The sequence below is a fragment of the Candoia aspera genome, chromosome 1 (genome assembly GCF_035149785.1).
Source record: "Candoia aspera isolate rCanAsp1 chromosome 1, rCanAsp1.hap2, whole genome shotgun sequence".
NCBI lineage: Eukaryota > Metazoa > Chordata > Lepidosauria > Squamata > Boidae > Candoia > Candoia aspera.
The window spans coordinates 249,167,443-249,186,801 of record NC_086153.1 but is presented as its reverse complement, the minus strand read 5'-3'; the positions used below and the strand labels follow the sequence as shown (position 1 = coordinate 249,186,801).

The following is a 19,359-nucleotide window of genomic DNA, read 5'->3' as shown; positions in this document are numbered from 1 at the left end:
GAGGTAGAATTACAGTAGGAACATGGAATGTAAGAAGCATGAACATGGGGACATTCAACACTGTGGAAGATGAAATGAAACAACTACAAATTGACATCACAGGAATCAACAAATTGAGATGGACTGGGTTTGGACACTTTCAGTCTGAAGATCACACGGTTTATTGCTCAGGACGTGAAAAACAAAGAAGGAACTGCTGTTGCTTTTATAAGTTAGGAAGGGTATAGTAAGAACAGTACTTGGCTACAATGAAATCAATGACCGAATAATATTGATTGGACTTTGTGGAAAACCCTGTAATATGAAGATCATTCAACTTTATGTTCCAACCACTGATGCGGAAGAAGAGATTGATAGCTTCTATGATCAAATTCAATATGAAATTGACAGAACAAGATGTGCTGCTTGAGATTAGTGTCTGGAATGCCACAGGTGAAGCCATGAAAGAGGAAAATGCCATATAGGCAAAAGCCATATAGGAGACCAATTTAGCCATTTCTGCCACTCCAATTATTTCTTCATAACTAACACAGTCTTCAAAGAACCAAGACAATGCCTCTAAACATGGGCATTACCAGATGGATATTTAGAAATCAAATTGACCATATTGTTGCTAAAAGGAGGTAGAGAAACTCAACTATAACATTAAAGACATGGCCAATGATGACTGTGGAACAGATCATGAACTGTTCATGCGCAAGCTTCAGGTTAAGCTAAAGAAGAAGAAGAAAGCCAGTCAGTTTCCACGATATGAACTTGATCATACAGCCACCATTTTCAAGGAGAACATCAGGAATCACTTTGAAGTCCTGAACCTCACTGATACGGAACCAGGGAATTCTGGAATGAACTTAAAGAAGTTATTAAGGATGAATGTGAAAAGAGACCAAAAATGAAGAAAGAGAAGAAGGCAAAATAGATGTCAGAACAAACTGTGGAAATTGCCCAGAAGAGAAGAGAATCCAAAGCCAAAAATCTTGGAAAGGAACTTAACACAGAGTTTCAGAGAGCTGTTAGAAGAGAAAGAAAGCAGTATTACAACAACATCTCTAAAGACATTGAGGATGGAAACAAACATGGAAAAACAAGGAAAGTCTTTCAAAAGATCTCTGAACTCAGAAGGAGGTTCCAACCTCAAACTGGTATGCTAAAGGACTCCAATGGACAGATAGTAACCGATTCAAAGAAGGTCAAATGAAGATGGAAGGAGCATACTAGAATGTTGTACAGTAGAGATGTCAACATCCAAGATACCTTAGAAGTTATTCCCTACTGACAAGAAACTCTAGTACTGGGAGATGAAGTTTGGTCATTACCAAGTTGGAAGGCTATGGGAACTGATGGAATTCCCACTAAAATACGGCAATCAACAGAAGAAGAGTCAATAAAGCTTCTAACCAAGCTAGGCCAGCAAATCTGGGGAATGAAGCCAAAGAATATCAAAAAGAAGTCACTTTGTGCTTCATTGATTAATAAAAGGCCTTCAGTTGTGTCAATCATGTCAAGCTGTGGAAAGTGCTCAGAAAAATTGGAAGATCTCATTGTCCTCATGAGAAACCTATATAAGGCCAGGAAGCCACAGTATGGACAGAACATGGTGAAACAGACCGCTCTAGATTGTCAAAAGAACGAGACAAGGCTGTATACTTGTATTTATTCAACCTATATGCTGCATATATATTAAGGGAAGCTGGATTGGAAGAAAAAGAGTGTAGTTTTAAAATTGGAGGAAGAAATATCAATAACATTTACTATGCTAATAACACTGCCCTGATAGCCAAAAATGCAAAGGAACTGCAAGCTCTAGTAATAATAGTCAAGGAGCACAGTGAAGATTGGAACTAAATTTAATATAAAGAAGATCAAACTAATGAGAATAGGTAGAACAACCAGCGAATTGACAATGAAGATACTGAAGTGGTGGATAGCTCCTGCCTTTTAGGATCAACCATCAACAGTAAAGGAACAAACAAATGGATCATCAAACAAATCACCCCAGAGTTCTCACTTGAGGCACAAATAACCAGGCTGAAATTATCCTACTTCAGACATGTTATGTGAAGACCTGCTCTTTGGAAAAGGCTCTAATGCTGGGAAAGGTGGAAGGAAATAAAAGAAGAGGACCACCAGCAGCAAGATGGATACCTGTTACAGCAGCAATGAGTGCACTGTTGGAAAAGCTGAAGGACCAGTGTAGGGACAGACCATCATGGAGAAAATCTATCTACTGTATGTGGTTGCTAAGAGTCGACAAAAAGTTGATGGCAAATAATCAGTCACACACATTTGAGGATACAGATGACAAGGTGCAAAAATAGCCAATCCTTAGTTTAGAGGTATACTTTCTGACTGACCAAGATAAACTTTATTTCCAGTGAGATATCCCTGCGAATATCAGGCATTATAGCATTATTGCAACCAGGCAGATGTAGATTTGTTCCTTAGAAAAACAGAATACTTGCGATCTTTATGGAAAACCCCCACTTCCCAATAAGAAGTATGTTCCTCTAAATCTAGGAAAGTACCTATAAATTTCTGGGCCAAAAGCATAATGAAATATCTCAGCTGTTTTCAATAAATAGTGAACATCTAGATAAACTGAAGATTTGTACAAATAAATACTATTTTCAGTGCATCCAGCAAGACAATTTTTGCAGATTTCAGACATTTTAAATTTAACTTAATTTGGAACCGTAACTATTATACTTTCCCCTTTTCTGAATGTTTATCCTTGACTTATCCTTAGACTCCCTTTGCATTTTTGTACAGCCTGAGATGGGGGGAAGGTGGGAAAAGAAAGAGATGGGCAGGAAAGGTAGGACAGCCAATGTGGCATTTCTGCCTCAGGTGGAAGGCTGATCAGCTTGTAAAGGTGCAAGAATTTAAAACCTTAATTAACTTTTATGACAACATGGTGTGTGGTTACTTTCCATCAGAAGAAAACAATTGTTTGGTCACCAGAAACTACAATCAATGTGGGAAGTGGGCATGCCAGAGCACGTGTGGGGATAACGGAAAGAGGGATGATGTTGTGAAGTTCTCTGACCCTGACCCCCTTTTTCTTATAGACTACTTTTATAAGGTACTTTAACCATCAATTACCCATTCCTTCTAGGTATACTAGAAATCAAAATGACAATCAATGGCACAGCAAGATAAGGGGAGACGACAACAATCCCAAAACCTCTGCACAGCCTGGGTTATAAAAAGGTAATGACATCCTTGAGGTTTATTGGGGTAATACACACATGGCTTCCCATTGCCTTTTTCTAGGATGTTTTTAACATCCCAGTGTAACGTAATGCTTCCTTGTGGTCTCCCATTCAAACATTAACCATGTCCAACTCTGCTTAGCTTTTCTGAGATCAGCTAAGTTTGGATAAGTAGGGCTGCACACAGCGCAATTGTTCATCCTGTGCCTTGGAGCCTATACATTTTAGAAATAAAATCATGTTTACAAGTACCTATGTTTGCAAGTCCTATTAGATATATCAGCACTTAATATGGAGCTAATCCAGTGTCCAACGTAGCGCTTTCTAGATGCTAATTGGAATTCTGGGAGTTGCAGCTCCAGCACATCACTGGATACTATCAGCTTAGGATTCCAATTCCCATTGGATCATGAAATCCACTGTGTGTCTTTGTACCAGTCATCAGCTTGAAGCAGAATCTCCTTCACAAAATAATTGTGAATGTTAGAGGGGGAAATCACATGTACTGCCATGTACTTCTTTGAATAAGGCTGCATAGAAATCTAAAACAACAAATGTAGATTGTTATTTTGATTTCTAGCATATAGACTCGCTAACAGAGTTTGAGTATTCAGACTAAATTTAGTCATCCATGGAGAACCCTTGCAACCATCTGCTGGCATGAGGAGGAGGGGTGCATACCTAAGTGGGGCAATGGGAGGGATTTGACTTTACTGATACTGTTTAATTGTAGAAATGTGCGGGAATTTTCATTCGCAACTTTTTCTCTATACTGAATGCTTCGCACCATTAAAATAGATTTCTAAGCAGAAGCTTATGAGTCATAATTAATGAAAAGCGGAGTGTTCCAGTCATCACATTTACATGGCTGTCTAAAGGACTAATATTAGTTGCATCCTGCCAGTTTTGGAGTGAAAAGATACTTGGGGTATGGGCTGTTCACTACCTTCATCTTCTCAAAAACAGTAGGAAGCAAATAAATTGCAGTAGGCTTTGGTACATTCCTTGAATGCATTGGATGAAAAACTTTATGAGTCTTTTGACCTTGCTAAATCTCCTTCCCATTCCGCCTGACATGGTCAGATGCTAAATGTAATAAATATGCATTACCTACTTAAGTGCCAGTTGTAGTTTCAGTTCTGTAACTGTGTCCTTGCTGTGCATGCTTTTTTAAAAAAGTAGTTTTCCCCACATGGTGCCCACATTTTAAAGGAGGAAAAAATGTTCATTGTCTTCTTCGCTGGGAAACTGCATTGTATAATTTGTGATTTTTGTTACTCAATCCCTTTCTGTTTCAACCAAATGATAATTACAGGTTGCTCTGTAGTAATTGTAGAACTTGGAGTCTTTATATTTCCCATAAAAAAATTTCGTTCTTAAGCCCATCAAAATAAATAAATCACATGACTGGAAAAATATGTTTTTTTTTAACTTTCTGTAGGCAAAAACTGATTGCAATGATGTACACATATTATAAATAACACTCACACACACACACACATATTATATACCTTCCAAAGTTTAGATTAGGAAAAGTCAGTATTTTTGTATTATCAATGTATTCTAAGTTCATACTGACCTGATAAAAAAAAAGAATATGTTCCAGACACATCCATATAAATATTATTTTGAGATCCTGATACAGAGTATTTCCACAGAGTTCTCTGAAACTTTAAATAAGGGGCATTTTCATTTGTAATTCCAACTAATATATAGAATGTATGTATTGGCACTGTGGCATCCTATCCCATATACACATTACAAATGTCACCACTGCAAACCTTTAAGCACAAGATGAAAAGATATGAATTTTACCTGGATACTCTAAATGCTGCTCAGTTACTTTTGTTATTATTTTATCTGTTTTACATTTTTAAAATTTGATTTATTGTGATATGGTTAGTTTTGATCATGTTCTTTAGATATTGCCAAAATATCTGTAAGGATGAAGGGTGTTTTAAAATTGTTTAAGAATATATGCATCTGTATTTCTTGTTCTTTATATCAAATAGAACAATCTACCTGAAAATCTTAAAAATCTGAAGAGAATTTGGGATTTGAACGTGATGAGTTTTTACTATATGAAATTCTTTTAAATCTATTTCTGTAAGCTCAGCTTTTTACAGTAAGGTGGTACTATATCCTCTTTTCATTGCATGACTTTAATCAGTCTTTCTTGATTATGCTGAAAGGATTGTAATTAAATAACCATCTGATATAACCATATCTGATATAACCATCTGATGGCAAGATCCTTTTATTTACTGTACGCATTCTGTTGAATTGTTTTGAGGAAATGGAACAAAATACACAATAGCCTTTAAAATTAATGCTAGGTTACCTTTAATTCTCTGTTCTCCCAGAACATCTAAATGGTGCAACATAACATTATTTTGCAGCAAAAGTCTTAGAAAATAATGTTATTAAGTGTTGTTTTATTCACATCTGATCTCAATTTTTTAGCTCTATCAACAAAGGAATTCTAGGAGATTACCTCTGTCTATATGAATGTCTGCTAAGATAATAATTGTAAATAGGGTTATTTAAATTTTTATATTTCTCCTTAAAATTACAAATGTATTTCTATATTTCATAAGTTAAATGCATCTGTGTAGTTTATAACAAATTATGTTTTTTAAAATAATCATTGTTTAATTTAAAAAATTGACAGACACACTGACACTGAAGATAACAATGCACCTGACAAAACTTCCTTTAATCCATAATAATTTAGGTCACAATCATTTTGTTAACCATTAAAGTGACACAGGACTCTTTTTGTAACTGATGAATGGGGTTATAGATATACGGGAATGTGTCACTATAAACTTCAAAGGCACAACTGTTTTGTACTATGCAGTCTTTCTTCCTCCCCATTATTATATCTGATCTGTGAAATGTTTCTACATCTTAACAGCTTCACGTTTCTCTTCTCTTTGTCTGATTCCCTAATACTTTCTACCAAGTCTCTTACATTTTTCCTTTATTTTTAAAAATTCTAAATATACCTTTATCCAGATATAGATTGCAGAGCGGTATATATAAAACTATATAAGCACAAAATGAAAACAGTAAAAATCAGAACAATATAAAATTTAAGAAGCAGTAGACAAATGCTGCATAACCAGCTAAATAGCATTTAATATGTTAGGCAGCTTGGGTAAACAAATAAGTTTTGATGTGGTATAAAAAAAGAATAAAATATTGGCACTAGCCTTTCTCATTTGGAAATATTATCCACAAAATAAAGCTCCTACTTTTCATACATTATGTACTTCTCTTACAGTGGAAAAGGGCTTCATTTGTCAATTAAATACAAGGGTAAGTCAACATGCTCCGTATCTGTGTTCAAATAAATAAGCACTGGCACCTTGAATATGTCTTAGGAATAAACAGGCAATCAATGCAATTCATGCAGTTGGATATAACATGGCGTCATTTAGTAGACCAGTTTCAGCTCTAGCAGAAATCTTAAAATAGTTGCAATTTTTGAACTCTTTTCCAGGGCAGCCCTTGCATAACACAGTAATCCAGTCTGAAGATTACCAGAGCCCAGATCATTATAGTCATGCTCTTTCTGTACAGGCATGTACTCAGCTGTGTCTTGCTTGCTTGCTTATTTTTTTATATACTGAACTGGTTATACCACAGCTAACACATGAAATGTGGCTTGAAACACTGAGGCCACGTTAGTCTCTGGGAAAAATACTGGATCAAAGAGGACACCCAATTCAGGTCAAATGGAATCCTGATTAGAAAAGATTGTACACTCAATGTCAAACTTCAGATTCAGTTTACTGGCCTTAATTCAGCCCCTGACTGAATCTGGATGCAGTCCATAGTCAGTTTACTGAATAGGCCTTCGTATGTATTATCAGTAATTAATGATGCCTCATATTCTGGTTATCTTCACCTCAGCAGCTTCCTATTAACAAATTTGATAAATAAATTAAATAAATAAATAAAGAATAAAGAATATTGGGTTAACATAGAAACCTGTTGGATTTCACAGTGAAAATGACACAGAAACAACAGTAATCCCCAAAGCAACTCTCTGGAATTCACCCTTCAACCCCTTATGGCCCTCAACTCACAGAAGATACCAGTTGATGACACTGGGTAGTTTCCATTTTTCAGTCATTTGTTGCTATTTCTGATTCTACCTTTCTACTTCTGAGAGTCTTAGCTATACCTTCTTTTATCTTTATTGTCTTCCTTTTTTACTTTGCAGTCTGCAAAATTTTCCTGTCTATATGATTGCATTTCTTCCATCAAACAAATCTCATCTTAATCCCATCCATCTTTAAAATGTCCTTAAAAACCATTACTGGAACAGCTATAATACAGTGCTTGAGAGGTGGTAGTCTAGCTCAAATCTTACAAAGGCCACAAGTAAGCCACTCTATCAGATTCATTCTCTCTTTGCAAATAGGTGTGGAAGAGACATTGGCAGCTAGGGTTTTCCAGGTAGGAATGCTGAATACATCAACCTCTTTTTATATATTCTTAGTTTAAACTCAGTATTATGCTTGGGAAGGGCTGCAAGTTGTTAGTTATAATAATTATTTGTCTTGGTGTATAATCAAGATCCCACTGGAGTTGGGTGGCTAATAAATTCAAATAAATAAATAAATGATTCCTTACTAGCTATGCTGTGTCAAGTGTCTTGGAAGCTTTAGCCATCTTCAAGACAACAGGATTTATCATAATGAACTTTCTTAGAGATTTGCTGTAAAATGGAAACTCCCATTAAGGAAGTTTGATGGCAAAACAGCTCAGAACATGTGTAAGGCATATTTTATAGTGAAATGACATTTTAAAATGTATTAATTAAACAGCACAGCCCGAATACCAATATGGGATATTTTAAAGAGTAGTAAAAACAATAGGAACAAGAATTGCACTATGGGATAGTTACCAGCACAGTCCTATTGGGATACCAATAGTAAGATCCTCTGTTACAGAGGATAGGTGCCTAGGTTATTTTCTTTGAGGGAGGCTAAAGTTGCCTTCAGATCAAGCTCATCTCCTGCTGATTTCCTGCATACATCAGTGTAGGTATCTTGTCAGTAATATGGAAATGATTTTGCACTGCCTTCTTCTGGGTTAATTTTTTTTCTTCCCAGGCTGGCCTACAACTCTGACATTCCCTGGAGGTCTCCCATCCAAGAATTTGCCAGTCCTGATTCTGCTTAGATTTGGAGCGCAAAAAAATACTTTCACCTGCTGAGAATCCACTTCCTATGTATTTTTTTCCTTCCCTCCCTCATTTGGCATGCTGCTCTGCCCCTTTTCTCTTTCTCTACTTAAAGAACTATCTGGTTACTAGCACTGTGGAATGTAGGCTTTCTTACCCTGTCACTCCCACACAACAGACCTTCCTGCTGATTTTTATGAGAGTGTACATTACAGGGCTGCGCTTAAAGTTACTGTGAACGACTGTTTTCCAAATGCTTTCCCTCAAAACTGTAGTTGAGAACGGGCATCGCATGAGTGCAATAGTAGTTCATATTGTATCCAAGTCCTGTATGGTATGTCTGATTCCCACTATTAGATTGTCCAAGCTATCTTCCTTCCCCCTCCTTTTCTCTAGTGGGGTATGTTGTTGCCTCCAACCAAAGGAAAATGTAAACAGGAAACATCCTGGAATTCCTGGCCATGTAAAAATTCCATCCTTCAGAATGAGCTCAGGGGGGTTACATTAAAGAGGCTTTTGTTGTCCATACTGTGGTACTGATACAAGCAGTGCATCAGCAAAATATTAAAAACACATTGCTGGGAGCTATCAAATGGAGAATGGCCCAGTATTAAATTTTTGTGGTCAGAGAGGCTTTTAAGATAGTTGTGCATAGACCACAGAGCACCACAGGCATAACAAAGAAAGCAGAAAGCATATGAATGCTGGAATGATCTTACGTCATTCTCAAAATGTGTACTAATGTTTTCTCCTGTTTTAATCTGAAATTTATATATTCATTCATTCATTCATTCATTCAAATTTATTGCCACCCAACTCCAGTGGACTCTGGGCAGCTTACAAACAGCCAGGGCTAAAATAAACTAATAGACAGCAAGAACAACAAAACAAAACAGGGGCCATTGAACAAATAATAAACATCAACCTAAGACATATTTTGAAACCTTTCCAGAACCCCAGGAGAGAGGGCACCGTCCTTATCTCTGGGGGATGCTGTTCCAGAGGCTGGGGGCCTCAACAGAGAAAGCACACTTCCTAGGACCCACAAGATGGCAATGTTTAATAGAGGGGACCTGGGGAGCACCCACTCTGCTGGAACATACTGGGCAGAAACAGTTGGAGGCAAGCAGTCTCAGATATCCAGGCCCTATGACATACAGGCTTTAAAGGTAATAGCAAGCACCTTGAATTGTACTCGGAAGCCACCTGGTAGCCAATGCAGCTTGCGTAGCAGTGGTGACACACGGGCACACTGAGAGGCACCCATTATTGCTTGCGCCACTGCATTTTGAACCAGCTGTAGCTTCCAGGTGATCCACAAGGGCAGCCCCATGTAGAACACATTGCAATAATCCCATTGTGAGGTGAACAGGGTATGAGTGACTGTCTGAAAGGCCTCCCAATCGAGGAAAGGGCACAACAGGTGCACAAGATGAACCTGTGCAAAGGCCCTCCTGGCCACAGCTGCCACCTGCTCTTCAAGTAGTATCTGCGAGTCCAGAAGGACTCCCAAGTTGCACACCAGTCTTGACTAGGGAAGCACAGCCCCATCCAAGACCAAAGATGGTGACATCCCTGACCCAGAGGGTCCAAACAGCCACAATCACTCAGTCTTGTTAGGATTGAGCTGAAGTCTGTTCTTCCCCACTCAGATCTGAACAACCTCCAGACACTGGGTCAGTACATTGAGAGCTTCACCTGGGCCACTTGGGGTAGAGATGTAGAGTTTGGTATCTTCAGCATACTGATGGTACTGCACCCTGAACTGGCAGAAGTCCCCCCTCCCCCAGTGGTTTCATATAGATATTGAACAGGAGAGAAAAAGTGTCGAGCCATGAGGCGCCCCACACGAGGGGCCATGGACACGATCTCAACAACCCGTCAACTCCGACTGGAACCAACTGCTGAGGAAGGAGGAGAACCACTGGAGCACAGTGCCTCCCACTCTGAACCTCTGCAGCTGGTCCAGAAGGATCCTGTGGTCGACACTATTGAAAGCCGTTGAGAGATCAAGGAGCACTAGGATAGATGCACGCCCCCATCCCAGCTCCACCAAAGGTCATCAGCAAGTATGACCATCACTGTCTCTGTACTGTACACTGGCCTGAAGCCAGACTGAGTTGAATCCAGATAATCTGTTTCCTGCAAGATCCTCTGTAGCTGTCGTGCAACCACCTTTTCCACAAGCTTTGCTAAAAAAGGAAGACTGGAAACTGGCTGATAATTCTCCAACAGGGAAGGGTCCAGCGATGACTTCTTGAGGAGGGGGCATACCACCGCCTCCTTCAAGACTGGTGGGACCACCCCCTCTCTCAGGGGCTGAAACCACCGTAGGAACCCATCCCTGGTGTCCCCCCCCCACCCGGCTGGGGCTGCTTTAATAACCCAGGAGGGGTCAGGATCTAACAAACAGGTGGCTGGACTAACAGACAAAAGGAACTTGTCCACTTCCTCAGGTATAACAGAATCAAACCCAGTCCAGAAAACATCACAAGACTGTTCCCTGGGCAATTCATTAAGACTTGCCCCATCAGAGTCCAACTCCAAATGAATATTCCAACTATTTGAGGATCCTGAACACTTTTCTGTTTTAGATAAATAACTTTTTTCTTACAAAGTGAGCCATGTACAAAAGGCTATGAAGGGCAACTCATCTGCCTCTTCCTGCAAATCTCTTGGCACTGGTTTTTCACATGAAACAGCATTTCAGTCATTAACATGACTGAAATGGTAGATATGCAATTAACACAACTTCAGTAGTTTGTGGGGAAGAGAACATTAGTCCTCTTATGAAAATAAAATATTCAAGCTGACTGCCCAGAGATGTGTGATCTTTCTTGACATTTTCAAAATACGGTTATGGGGGCAATTAGAAATCTAAAATGTCACAGTAAGTTGTAGAATTAGGGAGCTACATGAAATTGAAACAGGTTTCTGTAGAATCAGTAAAAATGATGTTTATGTCTATTGCAAAAAGACTAAAGTGACACGTTTTCTGGCTTATTGATATTTTAAAGTAACGTGCTAATTACAGGCAACACATGAGAAGCATGCTGCCATAAGAAGGCTAGGTGCCTTGCTTTTATAACCTGCAATCTTATAATAACTGAATCCCAAAGACTTGGTATTTATAAACTGTCTAGCCTTCAAACGCATGCCATTGTCTTTGGAAGTCGTAATTGTATTCCACAACTCATGTATTGTATACGAGATTTTTCGAACCACCTTCGAGTATAGCAATTGATTCATTAAAAAACAAACAGATTTTTCAAGACACACTTCACACGTGCACAACGACAGAAAATTGGGGCACGCCAAAAGACAGGAGGGGAATTTAGCGTCCTTCTAAACTGGGCTTTTGTATAGCCCCAACTTTTTTACTCGAGAGTAAGTCTTTACGGAAATTAGCCGAACTGATTTCCCCCGGACTGCACCTAGAAAAGCGACGGTGTCAATAAACGGCTTGCGTTTCCAACGCTCTCTTCGCCTACCAAAAGCACGGCTTCTATTCAACTTCTGGAACAGGAAGGAAGGAAGGAAGCATCTGATTGAAGAGGTTGGCTGAGCTTTATTTCTCAGAGCGCCTTCCGTTTTCGGGTTGCGGGCGCGGTATAACGCAAACCCATACAAAGCAATTATGTATCGCAAGCCGTTTCAAACGGGAACCTAACGGGGCGAGGGGCAAAGAAACGACCCTCTCGAGGCTGAGCAGAGGCGCCTCCCATCCCGGACGCAGCGCGCGAGACTCGTAAACCTCCGAAGTTCTCCCGTGAAAGGCCCCCCCCGTACGCCCGGCTCCAGCGAGGCCGCTCGGCAGCGGCTCTCCGGAGGGGAGGGGGATGAGGGCCGCGCAGGCGCACCAGGAGCCTGACTGTCCAACATGGCTGAGCTGCCGCCGCCGCCGCCGCCGCTGCCTCTTTTTGCAGGACAGGAGGAGTTGAAGGGAGGATGCTGAGCTACTCCGGAGCAGCAGCAGCGGGAGTGGTAGCTGGGGCGAGGCTAGCGGGAACCGAGCCGGACTCTCCTCGGCTATGGCCCGCCTGGCAGATTATTTCATTGTGGTGGGCTACGACCATGAGAAGACAGGTAGGTGTGGCTATGGGTAATACGCCGTTGTCTCTGCCTTGCATGGGGGGGGGGGCTTCCTTTTCGACGGGGCTGGGCGTGGGGGGCCAGCTGGCCAGGGTGGGGAGGGGAGGCGGCGAGGAAGGTCCCCTTGTGGAGAGAGGGGATCGTGGTGGAGAGGGTGGAGGAATGGCCGGGGCGAGCGCTGGGCTCCCTCTCACGGGGTTGAGGGTTTGGCAGGGAGGAGGAGTGCGTGTGCTGTGCTCTGTCCGTGTGTCTGTGTGTGTGTGTGAGTGTCAGTCCTCTTCCTTAGAAGACTTGCTGGGCAACTGACGCACAGGGACCGCAGCAGCAGCAGCGACTGAGCTGGCTCTCCCTCCTGAGATTTGGACGTGGAGATGTAGGGGGGCGTTTTTTTTCTCCTGTGAAAGGCCCCCCCATCGCTTTCCTACAGGGATGGGGGCAGTTTGGCTTCCCGGCATGGCTAGGGAGGATTTTATTGACAACCTGGCAAGGAAGGTGAAAACACGAGTACTGTAGCAGCTTCTTCCCCAGCGATTTCATGACATACTGGTCTGTGTATTAGGTTACGCCAGGTGAACAGGGCGGTCTTCCTCCTTCCCCAGCACTGGGAGAAAAATAAACATTAGAACGAAAGTGCTCTGCTCGTCGGTGTTATCACGAGCGTTAACATCCAGTAGTAATTTCGGTTTGTTTGCCCACGTGAGAGTTGGTTATCTTTAGTTGACTCCAAGAAATAGAGGAAACGTGGGTAACTTGTTGAGACATGACCAATGCAGGTATAACCGGTGGTAAAGATCAGTCAGTTGTAATTTGCGGGGAGAGTTTGAATCTGGAAAATAAGTGAGCTTTTGGTCCAGGTTCTTATAACAAAAATAAAATAAAAGATAAATAAAATAATAAGGATATAGAAGAAGTGTGCTTATATTTATAGGTCTGCTCCAAAAAGGAGCACTGATATTAAAGGGAAAAATAAGTAGTTTAGCAGAAAGATGTTTAGGTTTCATAGAATCTGAATAGATTTGTTATGTCTTTCGTGTAGATATAGTCTGTTCTTCTAATATTTTTCTTACAACTTTTCTTTTTGCTATTTAAGAAGCAAATGTGGTTTGGTGAATTGTCTATGAATGTTTCTACATACAGTAATAGTGCAGGATCTAGCAGGATATAATGCACTTAGAGTAACAGTTTCTTATGGAAATACTGTATGTGATAGACAGCTAAGCTTACTTCAGAGAAGATGGTAATTTTAGGGAGGTGTGGCATGGAATGTTGAGTTAGTGTTATTTCTCTGTCTTTAAAAAAGTCATACAAGATTTAAAAAGACTCATGTTCAAAGAATTGAGACAGGAGTCAAAAAGCAAATATTTAGGAAAATTGCAAGATAGCAGCAACAATACTATACAGCAGTGTTTCTTAAAGTGTGGTCCTAGGATCCCTGGGGGTCCCCCAAGACCCTCTCAGGGATCCTTGAAATCAAAATTATGTGCCAGCCTATGCTGAAAAATAATACAGTATTAAAATCCCATCAGACAATCATGAGAGGTGGCAGTGGCAGCCAATGCGTCATTTTTAATTTTTAATATGGTAAATATTGATAAACATAACTCATACAAACAAAAGCTCTTTTGGGGTCTGGAGAGAAAAAAAGTTTAAGAAACACTACTATACGGCAATGTTAGTTAACCCCAAGCAATCCTACTTTCACTCATTTATTAGTTGCTGCCCTTCAACTGTTGTATTCATAATATAGTGTTAGAGCATTTAAAGATAACAAGTGCATCACAACATATGCACAGTGTGTGGTGGGATAGTGTATATTTATTTTATAGTTATAATTTGATTATTTACAAATTACTTTAGATGTAAGTAGTGCACAGAATTAAAAATGTATAAGGGAACTCCTGCTGGCAGGCTTGCACTTTAGCATGGGAAGAAGAAAGTAAAGTGTAGAAGAAAAAGATAACATGTTATACTTTATTAATAAAGCAAATTAGATTCTTATGTTTAAACTGCTAATTAGAAAACTAATGTAGTTATAGTATGTGGGAATGACAAACCGCACCACAGTATTCAGACATACTATTTAAAAAAAGATTTCAGTATGCACATTTATACTTAAAATTATACTATATTAACTAATACATTAACAGAAGTATGACATTTCTTTTGAGGGAACATTTGATGTCTGTTTAATTGCCTGTAGTTTGTAGGCAGGGTAGGCCCAAATGTTCAAGAAAATTCTATTTTTCTTTCCACTGCTGTCTTCAATTTCTTTAAGCTAGTCTTTTTATGTATATTGAACTTGTTCAACCTTGCATTAAAACATGCACATTATGACTGAGTTGTCTGTTCTGTCTCTTTCTATTAAAGAGTGCATTAATTACACTTTATCAACTTTAGGCCTGAAAATATTTAAGAAATTATTCAGTTTCGTGAAGCAGGGTTTGAGCAAAAGGAAGTTTTAAAAGTGTATGTTCCCGAAAATACAGGATTAGTATGGCAGATGTTTTTTTTTTTAATCCGTTCAGTCATGTCCGATTCTTGGAGACTGCCTGGACAAGTCCCTGTGGTTTCTTGGCAAGGTTTTTCAGAAATAATTTGCCATTGCTTCTTTCCTAGGGCTGAGAGAAAGTGATTGGCTCAAGGTCACCCAGCTGGCTTTGTGCCTAAGACAGGACTAGAATTCACGGTCTCCTGGTTTCTAGCCTGGTACCTTAACCACTACACCAGACTGGTTCTCATGGCAGATTAGTTTGTTCTATAAAGAACTACACTCAATATAGATTTTGCTCTCTAGATATTGGCACTGACTTATAAAATAACCTATCAGATGCATGGTAGATTTGAAGGAAATGTACTTTCAAGTTATTACTTTAAATTTTTACAAATAAACAGTTAAATTCCCCTTTGCACGCTTGTGTATTTTTAGAGTCAGTAATTAAAACCATTTGAGAGAGACCTTCTGTAAAAGAATAAATGTGCACTGTCTATTCCAAATTCCTTTATCCCACATGCAATCCCATGATGCATAGAGAATTGACCTTTCTTAATCAGATTTTTTTTCCTAGTGAGATTCCAGCATTATGAAGTTTATTATGTCCATGCTTTCATATTATACCACTGGGAATTTGTTCTACATTCCATACACTTATGCACAAACAGTAGTTTGTCTTGCACTGGTTTAGTTGTTGCACTTCAGTCTTGCACTGGTTTAGTTGTTGATCCCATCTGTCTTTCACAGTTCCTAGCTGATACATGAAGACCCAGTGCTCTTCAGTGTTATTTGAATGTAGATCTTACGTTAGTCCGAATACACTTAAGCTGATTTCTAGCTTAAGTCAAGTACTGCTGCCCATCGTACATTAAATAATAAGAGTTCCATCTAGTGAGATCAAAAGTCATTTTAATTTAGCATTCTGTTTTCCACAAAGACTTATTAGATCTCTGTATGAGGCCTCCAAAGATGACAAGATTACTATGGTTCCCATGATATGCTAATAAGTATTAAAATTAGGCCTAGCGTGTTGTCCAAACTTAACTTATCTGGAGCAATGGTGTTAAAAATGGGGAGTGTGGATATTTTAACACCTCTCTGACAGTCCCATTCTTTTAAAAGTTTCCCAGTAAAAGATAATTACAATGGACTGTTCACCCTGATCAGCCTGAACCTTCTAATACCTGCTAGTTTGTCCAGCTTGGGAGTTCTTAGCCCTTCCATTGAAGACTTCTCCCTTCTGTTCACCTCTAGGAAAACAGAATGGAAGGTGCTTTGGATTTTCCCACCCAAAGCCCAGAATTATAGAACTCAACAAATCTTATGCCAGATCTGGCAATGTAATTGTGCAGTCTTGTGTGTGGCTAAGATTTTAATGAGATTCCCTTCCAAACCAATTAAGCCAAGTCTGTAAATGTAGAAAGAAGTCTTGTGGGAAAATGGAAAATACCGGATAACAAGGGAAGGCATTGATCTAATACACAAAATTCCAAACAAAATCAATACAGTCAGCCTATATAAAGTAGGTACTTATTACCTTCTTGAATAATATCTTGGGTTCCAAGATAGCTTTCTTGTAGAGAGAATAGAAGAAAGAGCTTTGAGTATCTTGATTGGATGTTTGTAGGCAGGCCTGACTTGTTCTATACTTTTCTTCTGGTTTTGTTTTTATTTTTTTTCCTTGTGCACTTATCCTTAGTTTTAAAAAAAGTGGAGGATAAATGAAAGCCAGCCTCTTTGGGAAGCAGCGGTCAAGGATAGTACATCAAGTATGATGTCTTGGTTTTAGCCAGGGAATCAGAAATTAGCTAGAGGCTAAATCCATCCTCCTAATGAACCTTGATGGAAATATAAAGGTGCAGTCTGTTTTTTACCAGTTTTTCCTTTGAATAAATGCAATTTCATGGAAGAAGCTCTTCTGGGAAACAAAACTGGCAAGAGATCAATTTATCAGATGCTTTGGGGGGTCCTGTTATACCACAGAGGTTTGTCACACATAGCTTGTAGTAAAGTTACTTATCTTAGCCATGGCTTAATGTGCCACCAAAACCAGTCTGTGGGAATAAATCACAAGTCATATTCCTTGCATATAGAAATTCTGTAATTGGCAGGAGTAGCTGCAAGTTGCAGCCATTCCTGCTCTGTAGGCTAGTCTCTGCTACTCTGATTTGACTGCATTCTACTGGCATGTGGGGAAGGGTTCTTTAAAGTAGAGATGGGCCTGGGAAGAAGATTAATTTTCCCTGGTACACTGTGACTCTGACCTCAGTCAGGGCACCATGGCCTTTAAAAAAGTGGTGTATAAAAAAAATGGGGAGAGGGAGGGCAGAGTCATTAGTCAAGTACCCTGAGGGTGGTTGTGATAGTAGTCAGGAAGAAGGACTAAGCAATCAGTGGTTTGTTTTGGCTGTGTCATAGAGCAGCTTTCTTGTGGCCAAAAGCCATGTTTTACATTTCTTTGCTCTTAAAGGTGTTGTAGTACAGCTGGGGACATCATAATATCATAGGCATGAAAACAGTAAAAAATCAGACTGAGTTTTTGAGGTAAGGGATGAAATTGGTGCTTTAGACCTTAAGAGACATTTTGGCCCTGCTCCTATGGTGTGGGGCTCTGGGATCCATAAAAGGGGTACTTGGGGTTGCATTTGGTCAGTGTGTAGCCCACCCGTGGTCTAAATTATGGGGTAGAATGTCATGAATGGATCCAGTTGTATAGCAACTCAAGTTCAAAAGCACACTGTCTGCTTCTCTTAATGGAGATGATATATCTGCCTTTTGGCTAATAAGTTTATCTTTTATGGAACTGCCTGATCCCATTTAAAGGTTTGTGTCATTATCCATCTTGAAAAAATGAATTTAATTGTCTACTGTGGGAAAATGTAGTAATCTTTGCCTGTCCTGAATTTCCTACTGTGCAGCTTCATTGAATGCTGCTGCTTTTTAGTAATATGAAGAAAAAATTGTGAATTGACTGTTTAGAAAGAAAGAAGGGGTTTGAAATTCATTGAACTTGGAAAAAACAGATCTCCATAAAATTTTAGAATCTAAACTGTGGGATTGCGTTAGGTGGTAGCAACTGAACAAACTTGTGTAGGTTCAAAAGCTGAGCAGGGCTGGGCCTGATTAATACTTGGATGTCAGACTACAACCATGGAATTCCAGCTCTGTAAACTTAAACTGTAAACTTATTTGCAAACTTGTAGAGATGTGATGCAAAATACTCTCACGGGGTTTGCTCTTATGAATTTGTTGGGATAACACATTTCATAGAACTCACTAGTACTCTACAACACTAATTTGGCATCAAGTAAGCAGAAGGAGTTTTTAGATGTTTCAGTGCATTTTTAATATATTAAAAAATTGGTTTTCTTTTGCAACTGTCCTGAAGCAGCCTATCAAGAAGAATCTTTTATACATTAATTGACAAATATATATAAATACATGTGACCAAATGCATGAACTGTATGTGCGCCTGAATACTAGAAATATATTTTCTTCTTTTTGTGAAGGAAGGGGAAAGGAGAACTAGAAGCTTTAAGAACAGTGTTCTCAGTTGTTGGCCAGTTTGAAACAAAGTGAGTTCTGACTGGCTGGCATTGTCTGTGATAGCCTGCGCTCTGCAGTGGTTGGCTGAAGATGCTCTCTGTGAGGTGTGATTCATAAACATACAGATAGTACCATGTAGAAAGGCATGAGATCTGCAGATGATGAAATAATGTGGAGAGGTCATGGTTGGTTTTGAAGCACATTGGCAATAATTTAACATGTGTAAAGGATGATGGTGTGACAGACCTCATTATCATCTTAGGGAATGAATATTGCTATGAAAGTTTTATAAATGTGCTTTTTTAATATATAATTTTTATTAAGAATTTTAATTATAATAGCAAAATCTAATACAAACTAAAGTCAAAGAAAGAAAGGAGAATAGAGAGAAGGAGTAAAAAGTGCAAGAAAAAAAGAAAAATAAGAGAAAAATAAGAATATAATAAAGAGAAAAGAAATATATAAAGAAGTGACTTCCAACTTTCATCACAAGTATAAGCAAATTTAGTAACACTTCACCCTCTCTAAAGTTACGAAGATTTATCTCTTCAATTCATATTCCATCTCTTATCTATAAACAAATCATAAAACATCAGCTTTTCATTTCTGGTCTCAACAAAAAGCCCATAAAGTAGCCAGAAGTAACAACATATTTTGTTTTAACCTTGATCAACTTTATATTCCTTCTTTTTACTTCTAACCGTCTTAATCTTTAGTTCTTTCAAATATTGTCATAGGATTTGATTTCTCTTCATTTCTTCTTTGTCCCATCACACAGAGTTCTTCAAGGATTTAACAAGACTCTTGTAAATCCATTAGGA

General features: G+C 39.1%; 1 protein-coding gene across 2 annotated transcripts in view; it reads left to right on the top strand.

The window, feature by feature from the left end:
• The first annotated feature begins 12,281 nt into the window (after positions 1-12,281).
• SBF2 (SET binding factor 2) overlaps positions 12,282-19,359 on the top strand; it is a 266,379-nt gene continuing 259,301 nt past the window's right edge. For both annotated transcript variants that reach the window (XM_063289456.1, XM_063289454.1), the window contains exon 1: positions 12,282-12,495. In XM_063289456.1, the coding sequence (XP_063145526.1) occupies positions 12,441-12,495 (55 nt within the window). In that variant the 5' untranslated portion in view covers positions 12,282-12,440. The remainder of the gene's footprint in view (positions 12,496-19,359) is intronic.